General features: G+C 40.5%; 1 protein-coding gene across 1 annotated transcript in view; it reads left to right on the forward strand.

Annotated features, from left to right (window-relative positions):
* Window positions 1-15,660, forward strand: part of LOC118217155 — a 152,494-nt gene that overhangs the window by 30,266 nt on the left and 106,568 nt on the right. The window contains exons 8-9 of the mRNA XM_035398977.1: window positions 9,121-9,831; window positions 10,908-11,618. Coding sequence (XP_035254868.1) covers window positions 9,121-9,831; window positions 10,908-11,618 — 1,422 coding nt within the window. The remainder of the gene's footprint in view (window positions 1-9,120; window positions 9,832-10,907; window positions 11,619-15,660) is intronic.

Genomic DNA, 15,660 nt, shown 5'->3' on the forward strand with positions numbered 1-15,660 from the left:
GTCTTCATTTCCCTGTTTTATTCTCACTCTACCCACCAAACTTTTTTTACTGAAAACTTTTTGTTGTGCAGGTTCAGTTTAGTTGAATCAGAGGCCAAGTGAGTGAGGATGGGGATGGTATGTGGACGTGGACATGAATAATATAAGATGTTTCAACAGATTGTGTTAATAAATAGTTACAGTACTTGCCATGGTGAAGCCCTTTCTGTTCTACAGGAAGCACTACAGTTTGAAGAAAGTACAAGACTCGGTGGCGTTTCCTCTATTCGTTCAGAGCCCTCGCCCATGCCCATCAACGCTTGCTTAGCCAATAGGAAAACTGCGACACTGCATTTACCAATGGGAAATTATTTACCACCTTTGCAATCATTTGGTGCTACGGAGATTTTCACATTTGCTCGATCTGGATCACGGTTTTACGGAAACGACTCCAATTTGTGAGTGGGAACAATCAGGAGTTGTGTCAGTCAGGTAAAATTGTATTTCTTTTTCTTTTCATCATGCTCTCAGATATGCAGAATCACATAAATTGTATACATAAATAGTCTTGCTTGCCTACAGCTCTCAATGTTTTCACTCACTGCTCTGCCAACATTACTGCGTCATGTCTGAAACAAATAAGAAAGTAAAACTCTATCGCTCGCCATAATGTATAGGCTGGGTATGGAAGTTACCATATTTCAGCATGATCTTTTCACGTAACATGAATGATAGAATTATTTCATATTAACGGTTTGTCAAGTTGTAATGTATTGGGTATAAAGATGTAGGCTACGGACTTTCGGAAGTGTGGTTGTTGAATTTGATGAGTCTGCATTAAAATTTTATTAACAAACTGAATACTTTATGCAGTTTAATCTGTGGGAATCCATATTTGTTATTAGACATATGGCACCATTTTGTGATTTAATTGACTACTATGCACTTAAAACATATAGGCCTACTATACTTTTCTATTAGCCTACATTAAACGTAGTTTTACAAAATGGCTGTCAAACTTGGACTTATTGTCTTGCTTATTTGGGTGTGGGGAAAAGTTGTAAAGGTAAGACATTGAACTTGAAGGGACAGTTCAGTTTAGTTTTTGAGTCTAAACACGAAATCCTTTAACATATCTAAATATGTAAAATATCTTAACTTTGCACAAAAAACGTTCAATAGAGTGTTACAGTTTATAGTCCTAAACCCCAGAAGTAAGTTCACTTTTTTTTTGAGCCAAACAAATCGTTGTAGTTTCAACATAGCAATTTGTTAGCAACTTACTTTTTTAAAGCACATAACGTCTTCTAAATTCACGGTTGAGATATTAATGGGTGTAATTTATCTCGTAGAACAAAACATAAAACTCTCTTCGACACACGTTAACCTCAGACCTTATTTTCGACAGAAAACAAAATGCCTATGGTAAAAATGAATTGAAAATTAGTTGAGGGAACCCATGGGGATGTAATTGCAGAGTTGGCCTCCAAAAAGATGTAATTATTGTAACACTCTATTGAAAACATGCACTAAAACCAGTGACTAAAACTGAAGCGATGACCCGAGGCAGTGAACTATTCCCGCAAAAACGGAATCAAAAAGGGAGAAAAGCCTGATATTATAATGTGGCCCACGTTTTGTGTGTGAAAATGTTTCAGTATGAAATCAACAGAAGATGGGTAAACATACTAATTAAAAACTGACAATAATTTTATAAAAATGCTGTAACCCGGTAGAAAATATGGGTTGCTAAATATTTTTTGTTAAAAAAATGAGTGAAATCAATTTAACCCACTATTAGCTTGTCAGAAGTGCAAAATAGGGAAGTTCTGCCTTGATTTTTGATTTTGAGTGACACCTCTCGCATATGTGCACTGCGTGATCAGCAGAGCAGTGAGACCAAAAAGGCAAAAACATTCCATGAGTAGATCGTGTTCAGATAAGTTCATCATTTGATCAGAACATGATGTAAATGATTATAACTTATCAAATTCATTGTAGGATGTTTTATGATCACAGTTGAGCTACCTGGAGTCCTGTTTTCACATTCTTTTATTTTTAGTGAGTGAGTTAACTTTTAGCTTGCTAACATATCCACTCTTTAGTGTGAAGGAGGCATTGTGATTGGGATGGCAGATATGCCATCTCGCCAAGTTACGCCTTGGCTGGGCATGCCCCATACCTATACAGCACAGAGCTTGGCACTTTTCAGGCTTCCCCACAGAAATAACCGCAACAACACATACACTCATCCCTTAAAAACATGAGTATCTGTACACTTTGACCCCATTTCAACAGAATTCATTAACAACTTCACACGTCCACACAATAAAGCCCCAAACTAAGGGTATTTTGTGTTCTTATTCTTATTTTTCCTGCCACAAATGCTCCTAGCCCACAAAGAATGTCTCCCCATTGGTAATTTTATGTACAACAACCAATGAAGACATCAGATACAAAAACAAAATCAACATATATACAAGTGCGAAGATTTAAAACTTTGCAGCTCTGACGTCTACTTCACTCGCTCACTGGGTAGTGCCGTTGCCTTTTGCAACTGTTTTCAGGACTGACAGACTTGGGTTTAGTCCCCCCCTCTGACTGAAGCAAATCTCTAACTCATTACACTGGCTTGCTGGCTAACTAAAAATACAACATTTCAACTATTGCTTTTGCATCTGTAAAATATTTCCGGGTCAGTTCCGCCTTTCAGCATTTTCACAGTGTTTAACCTCTTAGCACACACCTAATGGTCGGCATGCCGGTGTGCCTAGATTGTTCAACTCAGACATTCATTGGTCCTGAAACCAAAGTATGAGACGCTTTGTTTTAGTTTCATTAGTAGACGATACAAGACAGCTATGCTGAATATGGAGTTTCGCAGCACCACCATTGTCACTCTGGTCGTTCATTTAACAAGCACCCCCTCCCTGCAGTCTCATCTGCAACTACGCCCCCCACCCATGACATAATGGACAATACTGTCTATCTGGGCATTCATAAAAATTTTCACTACTCAAAAATCGTATTCCGTCATAGCAACAAGATAAACCCGACAATAGCCCTATGATATGCCAATACAGCAGTGAAAACGCTGCTCACTGAATAACAAAATAAACAAGACAAAGTTTTAAAAAATTATACCATGGCATTCTACAGTGAATATCTGGGACAAAATATTGAATAAATATACAACCTTACTATTGGTTTTATGCGTAGAGATGTCCCTTTTGAGACTGAGTGGTCATATATTGTCTTGGACAATCCGTTTGTGAAATATACGCGCATTTGTGACGCCTGGGTACCTTCCAAAATAGCTGTGCGTAATACCACACGTGTTGTTTACGGCGTTGTTGCCCTTTTTAGTACAGTCTGGACAATTCATTTATTCAGTAGGTGACAGTATAAGCTTTCTAATGTACAACATGTCTAATTTTGCTTTTGGAATAGCGTTTTATAGCTCAGCGTAACCGAAGGTTTTCTCATCATCGCATTCACTTATGCATTCTCTCTGTGGTAACAGTAAAAGACACTGCAACTGATGAAACGTTATCAATGATTTTTTGTAGTTTCTTGGAAAATACTATTATTATTGAGGACTTCTGAGCATAGCTAAGCCATATGTTTGCTGATAGACCTAGCTGACATCGTTTACTGTCTCTGTCTCTATCTACTGAACACAGATAAGGTTTCATCATCGCTATGTAAGTATTACTGCTCAAAATATTTTGGTTATACGTTATTTTTGAAATTGAGTGTCTTTAAATAGGTTAGTGGCATTTTATAATGAGGATAGCCTATTTCACACTGTAATGTAAGCGTTCGTTGGTAGTTTAGTAGTTTTTGTGATGCATGCAACAGTGATGACGTGAGAGTTGGAACATTGCCAAATGTGGTGGACGGTAGAAAATTGTTTTCATGTTGTCCTATCCTCATACAAGAAAACTTACGAGAGTACAGAGTACAGAAATACAGTACATACGAGAGTTAATTATTACACATTTAGGTACTGTGCCGCATTGTGTGACAATGTTTTTGCATTATTTTTTAAGCTGATATCAATGTTTCATCTTAAACCTTCATAAGGGGCTTATTTATATGCTTTATAATTTACAAAAAGCATTTTATTCATTTTTGGAGATGTTTCTGGACCCCTACATATTTTAGACCACTGTACTGACGGAAAGCTTGTAATTCCCTCTTGAAAATGATGCAACGGTGAGTTTTTTGAGTCAAAACAGTTGATTTGTAGTGAAATACGTGAATATGTTGTGATTTACAGCAATGCATAATTTAGACATTTTGGATAGATTTGCAGACGCTGGGTACACTGCTTAGTTTTTGCTTCATAAATCTTTAGTAGTTCTACATAACCACCGTTAGATTTTATGAACTTGTGGTCAAGAAGTTTTTGATCCAGGACATGTATAGTTTAACCTGCTGTCTATATGCAATCTCTCAGTATTTCATTGCAAACTAAAAAAGAGGAAATTCATTTTTGATTTTTTGCCTAGACAATTGCATTTGTGGCACTTTATTTCTTCCAAAATTATGAATATAAACTAATCTAAGTTAGTATTGTAAAATGTCTTGCTTCATTTAAACCATTTTTCATGTCTCTGTAGAGACTTGAAAAATGGACGGAGTGTAGCACAGTGGGTAAGGAACTGGGCTTGTAACCGAAAGGTCGCAGGTTCGATTCCCGGGTAGGACACTGCCGTTGTACCCTTGAGCAAGGTACTTAACCGAAATTGCTCCAGTATATATCCAGCTGTATAAATGGATACAATGTAAAATGCTATGTAAAAGTTGTGTAAGTCGCTCTGGATAAGAGCGTCTGCTAAATGCCTGTAATGTAGTGTTCACATCTGGAGTTATAAAGCTTTAAATATGCTTTAAAAATGGGCAAGGATTGGCCAGATTTGGCATGTGTGCTAAGGGGTTGATGTTAGCTACCTTGTATGCGAGTAACTTGGCATTCCTGTACGTTGAAAATGTGTTCTTCATGAGATACATATTACTGCAAGAATCTTCCTGTCCCTCTGTTAGCTACTGCGATACCAGCTGATGCCAATAGATGGCAGTGGCCTCCAGTCAGTGTGAGATTCGCGGGCACAGGACATCTTGCTTGGTAGTAAGCTTTGCTGGAATACTAGCAACAAGCTAAGCGAGCTGAGAGCGAGTGTCTGCGTATGTGGTCAGCTAAAAGCTTTTATATTTTATTTGCAGGTAAGACCGTACGAAGCATGAATTTTCAATAGTTGTACTATGTGTACAAATTCCTGTTGACATGCTTATACACGAGATTGTTGTAAGGTAATTTTGGCTACACTGGTTATTAAGATAACTACCTTGTATGCTGGCCGCAGGCTATATTGTTCACATGGTTACTTAGCTACGGTACAGTGAGTTCTTCATGAACCATGTTATAATGCTTATTTGTGCATTGTAAAAACGGAGCTTAATTACTTTTAATGACATTAATCATTTCTGTTAGAGAAAAACAGTGCGATACAGAACAGTCAAATTTGAATGACGACATTGTTAGATGGTAAGATTAAAAAACACAGGGCCAAATGACTTGAAACGATTTAGGAAACATTGGGTAACATTGTGAGTAACTTGGCATTTTTGTATGTTGAAAACGTGTTTTTAAGTTATGCCTTGGCGGGGCAGCATGCCCCATGCCTATACAGCACTGAGAGTTTGGCACTTTTCTGGGTTCCCCACAGAAATAACCACAACAGCCACAGACACTCAGCCCTTAAAAACATTAAATTCTGTACATTCTCACCCCATTTCAACAGACAGAATTCATAAACAACTTCACATGTCCACACAATAAAGCCCTAAACTATGGGGATTTTGCGTTTTTCCCTTCTTCTTCTTCCTGCCGCCTATCCCACAGACAAATTGTCTCCCTATTGGACATTTTACCGACACCAGCCCATCGTTCACCTACACGAGCCAATCAAAATCTCGAATACCCACGCAAAATAGCCATATCTTTTTAGTCTAAAACATTTCCAGTCTTAACAGCTAGTCTGTTTGTGGCCTAGTGGTCAAAATTATAGTCTATGGACCATGAAGTCGCCGGTTGAAGCCCAGCCAGGAACAAGTTTCTTTAACCTGGTTTTTTTCCTCACTAATAATTGTCTATTACTTCTCATTATTGCTTTTGCACCACATCTACCCGGCGTTCACTGAATGTATACACTGCATTATGACGTACCATCTACACGTCCAGTTAACCGGCTACAATATCACCAGGCCATATGGATTCAGCCAGAGCTCAGCACTGCTTACTGGCCTGTGTTCTTCTTTAAAACCATGGACAGGTTTGACATGACATTTCACGCATTAAATAATTATGTCGTGGTGGCGTACTGCCAAAGTTACGCACTGGAAAGCCAGCGGTCAAAGGATCGAATCCCGCCTCGCCCTCAGGTAGATGTTTTCATATTTTACACTAACATTTTCTTACACTTATATTTGCTGTACCAAAAGTCACTCACGGCCAGCCATATGCATTTCATGACGGCAAATGTATTGATTTTCTTAAAAAGTTGCACAGGCTGCCATTTCTAATAACTATATTTCTTCACTTGGCTACTGTAGAAAACGTTCTTATCAGCAAACGCCACATTTCTACATTCGTGTTACCTCGCCCTGTTCTCTGTCTACCCACACACAAACAATTACTACGTATGTACTGTCTGCAACTCCCCATTAAAACATTACATTTATAATCATGACTCAATCATAATTATAACTACTAGTACTGAACATGCCAAAAGTACATCAGTGCAATAGATTTCCTACACATTATCACATGTTACTTCACCCACCACTTTAACGAGTGATTTCTTATACCGTCTGTTATATATACCATTCGATAAGGAAACGCATCTCGCTCATGGTCACTTCATTTACTTTGCACTATAGTCTGTGATCATGTCAAACTTCACCTACATGCCCATTCTGCTAAAAAACATATTGTTTCAACTACTCAATTTCATAATTTCTCCTCATTTTTCTCGTACTATTGTTATTTTATCATATGCAAACATTGCTGGGTCATATGCGTCTGCTCCTTATCTCCACTATCAAGTGTTCCGGTTCTACTACTTCCAATTCTCACGTAAGGTCACTGATCTAGTTTAGAAAAACAGTGAAGAAGACTCCTACCTGCAGATAAGCCAATCAAAATGCCTTATAAACCTTACAAACACTAAAAGTGCATCTCGACGAAATAACCGAAAACGGAGCAGGACAGAAGAGTACACAAGTTGCGACCTCGGGAGCTCTAATTCTGTGAGCTTGCTGATAATTTTGTCAATCAAGGCTCGTAGGATGGCCGTCAAATCCGCGAGTACATACACTGGGCATTTTTCAGCTGAGCTTCTCATGCGTTTATACTTACGCCACCGCACCCTTTGTCACGGCCACTGTTTTACATATAGCAAAGCGAAAGTGCTCAACGGTACACGCTCATCAGACTGTACAAATTCACACAAGGATAGCCATAATCCACGACCGTTTCTTACAGGGTCACTTCACATTTCTCACTCTCATAATAAAATGCTTTTTAAAATGCAAAAAGAAATGATATCTCATTTAAAAAAAACACGTTTTCAACGTACAAAAATGCCAAGTTACTCACATACAAGACATACACTGTCTATAACTCATTCATTCAAACTGGCAAAATCTAGGCCTGCCATTAAAAGTGTTGATATCAAAATGACGCCAAGTTACTGTACTACAAACAATATAGGCTATCTTGCCTCACCAAAATTAAATAAACTGTATTCCAAAGCAATGCTACCCAATATTTCCTCGATTGTTTCAAGTCAATAAATTGAATAAAATGTATGATTCATTAATTCAATTAATTAGGATAAATCTGAAAATTGCCTTTTCAAAACCTTTCAAGTTCCAAAAAAATAAGAGAACATAAATAACAATCATTGCTGTATTCCACAATGCACAATGTAAGGAAGGTTCAACTTCTCCGTAAATTTTAATCTCTTTCCGAGAGATGAACAGCTTAAAAATGAGGATTCGCAATGTGAGACGCGAAGATTACTAATGTAACAGAGCTATAATAAGAGTAGCTTTTTTACTTATCACTCAGCTAGCTATAGGGAGGTCAAACCTGTTTTGGCGATCTTTCAGAAAACATATTTTTGACACTACAGTTGAATATTATATTGTACAGTTGAATATTATACTGTACAGTAAAAAGAGTATAACAGATAAAGGGCCTATAATGTTATTACCCTAGTATTATGTTGCATACAACAGAAGATTGTACGCCCTTTTTTGTAATACAGGTCAGGTCTTTTGGAGACCCCGGACTTTTGGGGACCCTGGTGTCTTTGTGATCCTGTGATTGTGATGACCCAATCTTCTGAGGAGGGAAGGGAGTGCAGCATCAAAGAAATCAGTCTATGGCTGAACAACAATTAGTGATGGCGAGCCACCCAGCTTGATCTTCATTGACAACCGCACGCAGAGGACAGAAACATCATCTGCCGGAAAGACTGAACTTCTCATTGTCACTACGAACTGTATCCACGCAGGCCATAGACATTCACACTTACATTCATTCTGAGGGTGCACCCGAGGAAAAAGACTTTCAAACAAACGCACACGGTGTGAAATAGGCCTGTTTATTATTTTCTTTTCTTTAAAAGGAGTTTATTGATGCAAACTCGTTACAGTTGTAAGTTGGTACAAACTTTGTTTTCTAATATCACGAAAGTGAACAATTTTCTATAAAGTTTGCACATTGTGTCGTCTCCATTCATTTAAGGTACATTGTCTACTCCCATTGCTCCTTCCCAAACCTAGCTATATGGTGTACATACCCAGAAGTGTGTTACAATGCCATTAAAATAATTCTATTTTACAGAATTAATGGACCAACACAGAGCGACTGACATGGCAGCTGGTGTTGTGACCTCTCATCATGGTGTGTAGAAATTGATTTTTTCTTTTTGATTGTTTCTTTTTTACAACCAATACTTACCGTACTTACCAGAAAAGAGGAAAAGGATTAAAGGATTATATAAATCAATCAAACAGCTGATTTTCTCAAAAAGCGATGTTTGTTAACTCAACTTTTGTCTCTGATAGGAGAGGAGCACCGTCTCTCAGAGCTGAGGATTGTGCTGCTGGGGGGGAGACTGAGTGGGAAGAGTTCAGCAGGAAACACCATCCTGGGCAGAGAGGAGTTTGAGTCTGGAATTAGAACTGCACAGTGTGTGAAGAGACAGGGTGAAGTAGCTGGGAGACAGGTCACTGTGGTCGACACACCAGGCTGGTGGAAGACATATTCTGTTATGGACACCACAGAGCTGGATAAACAGGAGATTGTGCGCAGTGTGTCTCTGTGTCCCCCGGGACCCTGCGCTCTCTTCCTGGTCATTAATGTGAGCACAGTGTTCAGAGATACAGAGAAGAAATCAGTGGTGGAACACCTGGAGCTTCTCAGTGAGAGAGTCTGGAGACACACTATAGTGCTGTTCACCAGGGGAGACTGGCTGGGAGACACAACCATTGAGCAGCACATTGAGACTGAAGGGAGGGCCCTCCAAGAGCTCATAGAGAAATGTGGGAACAGGTATCATGTTCTCAACAATGAGAACAGGGCTGATGGGACTCAGGTCACAGAGCTGCTGGAGAAGATAGAGGAGATGATGGCAGGGCATGGAGACTCTCTCTATGAAGTAGATAGAATGCTCTTACAGGAGGTGGAAGAGAAGAGGAGAGCAGTGGAACAGCGAGTGAAACAGAGGATGACGAAGGTTCAGATGCAGAGAAAGACTCTCAGAGCACTTTTTGAGGGTAAGTTTCGTTCATTTATAGAATTTACTTTTAGGTCAATTAAAGTGGAATATTACCATTAATCAATACTGTGTTGAATTATTTTCTATTGAGGTGTTTTACTAATGAAAAGTGTTACCCCAGAGAAAGGTGTATATCTGTCCTATTTTTTATCCCTGACTTTCCCCTGTGCTGCATACTGAAGTGTTTCAGTTGATCTTTAAAGAGGTCAATGTCTAAATTTTATAATGTAGAATTATTGATTTAATTTCTGTATGAATGAGGGGCCAAACAGAGGGGCAGTAGTAGTAGTTTAAAAAAATATTTTCATTGCGTTTAGTTCGTTGTTTTCCCAGTTTGCAAAGCCCCGTTTTATTCATAATCCAGTCTCATTACTGCGGCCACTCCGATTAAACAGGGTGCAGAGAAGCACACATACCCTTTGAAGTGTGGATGTCAGCTGCCAACTTCTCATCCCTCCACATATCTTGAGTAGCAGGAGTTCATTTCATGAGTTTGTTTACGCTGCAGACGCTCAGTTGAACTGAGATGGTTGCTAGTGCTTGATGAGACACAGAAAATCCTGCTTATTGAACTCCCTGCTGCTGCTGCCAATTACATGCTGCCCTGTGGAGCTGCCAGCACAGCCTGCGCTGCACAGTCAGGGCTTGATAGCAGACTGTGGGGTGCATCCACACACTGGAACAGTGTCTTAGCAGGATGAGCCACACAGCAACCTTTTATAATATTTGCCATTACATTCCGAGTAATAATCCTCTTGACAAAAATTACTGTACTGATATTTTAAATTTTTAACATATTTTCATCACAGTTTTAAAAGACGTGTATTTTGACCTTTTAGGCTGTTAATATGTATTTAACTGAATGAGACATTATATTGGTATCAAAAAAAGTCTCATGCACAACTGTGCACCTACAAATTTACTGCCTAGCCTAACTCTTTTTAGTCTTCAGTATAAAATTTCATTTTATTTTTAATACTCTCCACTCCAATCTTACAGAGAGCAGCTCAACTCAGAGCTGAATGTCTGTTACACTCCTGATGAGGAGTAAATTGTTCTCTTTCTCTCTGACAGGGGAGGAGCACCGTCTCTCAGAGCTGAGGATTGTGCTGCTGGGGGGGAGTCTGAGTGGGAAGAGTTCAGCAGGAAACACCATCCTGGGCAGAGAGGAGTTTGAGTCTGGAATAAGAACTGCACAGTATGTGAAGAGACAGGGTGAAGTAGCTGGGAGACAGGTCACTGTGGTCGACACACCAGGCTGGTGGAAGAATTATTCTGTGAAGGACACCACAGAGCTGGAGAAACTGGAGATTGTGCGCAGTGTGTCTCTGTGTCCCCCGGGACCCTGCGCTCTCTTCCTGGTCATTAATGTGAGCTCAGCGTTCAGAGATACAGAGAAGAAATCAGTGGTGGAACACCTGGAGCTTCTCGGTGAGAGAGTCTGGAGACACACTATAGTGCTGTTCACCAGGGGAGACTGGCTGGGAGACACAACCATTGAGCAGCACATTGAGACTGAAGGGAGGGCCCTCCAAGAGCTCATAGAGAAATGTGGGAACAGGTATCATGTTCTCAACAATGAGAACAGGGCTGATGGGACTCAGGTCACAGAGCTGCTGGAGAAGATAGAGGAGATGATGGCAGGGCATGGAGGCTCTCACTGTGAAATAGATAGAATGCTCTTACAGGAGGTAGAAGAGAAGAGGAGGACAGTGGAAGAACGAGTGAAACAGAGGATGACGAAGGTTCAGAATCAGAGAAAAACTCTCAGAGCACTTTTTGAGGGTAAATTTTTTTCATTTATTGAATTATTTTTATAAGAATTTCAGTAGAATATTTACATTTATCATTACTGTCTTGAATCATATTCCACTGAGATGTTTTACTAATGCAAAGTGTTACTCCAGTGAAAGGTGTATAGCTGTCTTCATTTTCTCCTGACTTTCCCCTGTGCTGCATACTGAGGTGTGAGTGGGTTCTTAAAGAGGCCAATTTGTACATTTAAAAATGTGGAATGCTTTAATTTGTTTTTATTTTAATGAGGGCCAAACAGAAAGGTTGTAGTCATAGTTTGAAAATCATTTTCACTGCATTTTTTCATTTTTTTCACAGTTGACAATATGCAGTATTATTCGTAATGCAGTCTTATTTCTACAGCCACCCAGATTTAACAGGTTTCAGAGAAGCACACATTCTCTTTGAAGTGTGAGCAGCCAGCTGCCATCCTCTTTCACCTCCTCAGTTGTTGAGTAGCAGGAGCTCATTTCATGAGTGTGTTCAGGATGCAGACGCTCAGTTGAACTGAGACGGTTGCTACTGCTTGATGAGACAAAAATAATCCTGCTGACTGAACTCTCCCTGCTGCTGCCAATTACATGCTGCCCTGTGGATTTGCCAGCACAGCCTGCACTGCACAGTCAGGGTTTGATAGCAGACTGTGGGGTGCATCCACACTCAGGAACAGTGTATTATCAGGATGAGCCACCCAGCAGCTCCATAAAACTCTTGTAATGAAAATCATATCAATGCTCTTCTTGGCAGAGATATGGTGTGATTATTTGCAATTCTTCTGATATTCCCATCACATTATGAAAAGCAATTTGTTTCCCGACATTTCAGGCTATAAAATGCATTGAACAGATTAAGACATTACACTGATATGTTCAAACGTCTCAGGCACAATTTTGTTTGTGATGGTTAAACTCACATCCCATCTGACATATGTCCTCAGTAATAAATATAATTTCACTATTAAGAGTAGCTCATCTCAGAGCTGAATGTCTGTTACACTCCTGATGACGAGTAAATTGTTGTCTTTCTCTCTGACAGTGGATGATCACCGTCTCTCAGAGCTGAGGATTGTGCTGCTGGGGGGGAGAGGGGGTGGGAAGAGTTCAGCAGGAAACACCATCCTGGGCAGAGAGGAGTTTGAGTCTGGAATAAGAACTGCACAGTGTGTGAAGAAACAGGGTGAAGTAGCTGGGAGACAGGTCATTGTGGTCGACACACCAGGCTGGTGGAAGACATATTCTGTTATGGACACCACAGAGCTGGATAAACAGGAGATTGTGCGCAGTGTGTCTCTGTGTCCCCCGGGACCCTGCGCTCTCTTCCTGGTCATTGATGTGAGCTCAGCCTTCAGAGAGGAACACAGAAGATCAGACGTGGAACACCTGGAGCTTCTCAGTAAGAGAGTCTGGAGACACACTATAGTGCTGTTCACCAGGGGAGACAGGCTGGGAGACACAACCATTGAGCAGCACATTGAGACTGAAGGGAGGGGCCTCCAAGAGCTCATAGAGAAATGTGGGAACAGGTATCATGTTCTCAACAATAAGAACAGGGCTGATGGGACTCAGGTCACAGAGCTGCTGGAGAAGATAGAGGAGATGATGGCAGGGCATGGAGGCTCTCTCTATGACGTAGATAGAATGCTCTTACAGGAGGTGGATGAGAAGAGGAGGGCAGTGGAAGAACGAGTGAAACAGAGGATGACGAAGGTTCAGAATCAGAAAGAGACTCTCAGAGCCCTTTTTGGGGGTGAGTTTTTTTCATTTATTGAAATAATTTTTTAGAGGATTTTCTCTAGATTATTTATATTAATCATGACTGCGTTGAATCACATTCCACTGAGGTTTTTTACCAATGAAAAGTGTTACTCCAGAGAACAGTGTGTATCTGTCTTTATTTTCTCCTGACTTTCCCCTGTGCTGCATTCTGAGGTGTGAGTGGGTGATTAATGAGGCCAGTTTGTACATTTAAAAATATGGAATGCTTTAATTTATTTTTGTTTTAATGAGGGCCATACAGAAAGGTTGTAGTCATAGTTTAAAAATCATTTTCACTGCATTTAGTTCATTTATCTCCCTGTTGGCAATGCCCAGTTTTATTCATAATCCAGTCTCATTACTGCTGCCACTCCAATTAAACGGGGCTCTGAGAAGCACACACACCCTTTGATGTGTGAGCTGTCAGCTGCCAACTTTTTTCCCCTCCACAGTTGTTGAGTAGCAGGAGCTCATTTCATGAGTTTGTTTACGCTGCAGATGTTCGGTTGAACTGAGACAGTTGCTAGTGCTTGATGAGACACAGAAAATCCTGCTGACTGAACTCTCCCTGCTGCTGCCAATTACATGCTGCCCTGTGGAGCTGCCAGCACAGCCTGCGCTGCACAGTCAGGGTTTGATAGCAGACTGTGGGGTGCATCCACACACTGGAACGGTGTCTTAGAATGATAAGCCACCCAGCAGCCCTTTATAACTTTTGACTTTAAATTCTGAGTAATAATCCTTTTAACAAAAATTACTGTTCTGATATTTTAATTTTTTAACATGTTTTCATCACAGTTATACAAGATTTGTATTTTGACCTTTTAGGCTGTCAATATGCTTTGAACTGAATGAGTCATTGGTATAAAGAAATAAATTTCCTGCTCAACTGTGCACCTACAAATTTTTTTGCCAATTCTTTTTGGTCTTCAATATTAAATTTAATTTCACTTTTAATACTCTTCACTCCAAACTTACAGAGAGCAGCTCATCTCAGAGCTGAATGTCTGTTACACTCCTGATGAGGAGTAAATTGTTCTCCTTCTCTCTGACAGGGGAGGAGCACCGTCTCTCAGAGCTGAGGATTGTGCTGCTGGGGGGGAGTGACAGTGGGAAGAGTTCAGCAGGAAACACCATCCTGGGCAGAGAGGAGTTTGAGTCTGGAGTAAGAACTGCACAGTGTGTGAAGGGACAGGGTGAAGTAGCTGGGACACAGGTCACTGTGGTCGACACACCAGGCTGGTGGAGTAATTATTCTGTGATGGGCACTGCAGAGCTGGATAAACAGGAGATTGTGCGCAGTGTGTCTCTGTGTCCCCCGGGACCCTGCGCTCTCTTCCTGGTCATTGATGTGGGCTCAGCATTCAAAGAGGATCATAGGAGATCAGTGGTGGAACACCTGGAGCTTCTCAGTGAGAGAGTCTGGAGACACACTATAGTGCTGTTCACCTGGGGAGACTGGCTGGGAGACACAACCATTGAGCAGTTCATTGAGACTGAAGGGAGGGCCCTCCAAGAGCTCATAGAGAAATGTGGGAACAGGTATCATGTTCTCAACAATAAGAACAGGGCTGATGGGACTCAGGTCACAGAGCTGCTGGAGAAGATAGAGGACATGGTAGCCAAGAACAGGGGTGTTCACTTTTCTTTTGAGGAGACACACAGCCAGGGCTTATTTTCCACGTTAAAACAAATGTTATTTGGACTAAAAATGGACGAGCAGAAGAGGTTTGAGGAGGAATGGAGCAGAAGAGAGGAGGAGCTGATAGAGAGAATGTCAAAGATTGTGGTTGACTCAAAGAAAGAGGGATCCACACTACCATTAAAGAGGAGAAGCAGCATGGATATTCTTCTACCTTCTTGTAAGTTTTATCTGAAGAAAAACACATTTAAATATATAAAAACGTCACGTTACTTGCATATATAAAGCCCGGTCCGCACCACTTACCCTGCGTGTGCGTGACGCTCGCGGAACCTCTTGCTTTTCATTTCGGCGCCCATGTTAACATGTTGGAGCAGCCACACAGCCTAAAATCTATTCCAATTTTGTCGTTTGCTCGTACTTTTAACGAAGTTAGATGACCGTTTCAGGTTGTTTATCATCGAAATGTGAACGATGCGTGAAATGATAGTGACTGCATTTCAGAAAAATAAATGAGTTTCCTGCGTCGATTTTTCAGCTACAAATGCAATAGTTTAAATTTCTTATGCAATTATTTTTTAGCAAGCCAGCCTAGGTAACGAGTTAGAGATTTTCCCAAGTCTGTGCCTCTCACTTA

The sequence above is a fragment of the Anguilla anguilla genome, chromosome 17 (genome assembly GCF_013347855.1).
Source record: "Anguilla anguilla isolate fAngAng1 chromosome 17, fAngAng1.pri, whole genome shotgun sequence".
Taxonomy (NCBI): domain Eukaryota; kingdom Metazoa; phylum Chordata; class Actinopteri; order Anguilliformes; family Anguillidae; genus Anguilla; species Anguilla anguilla.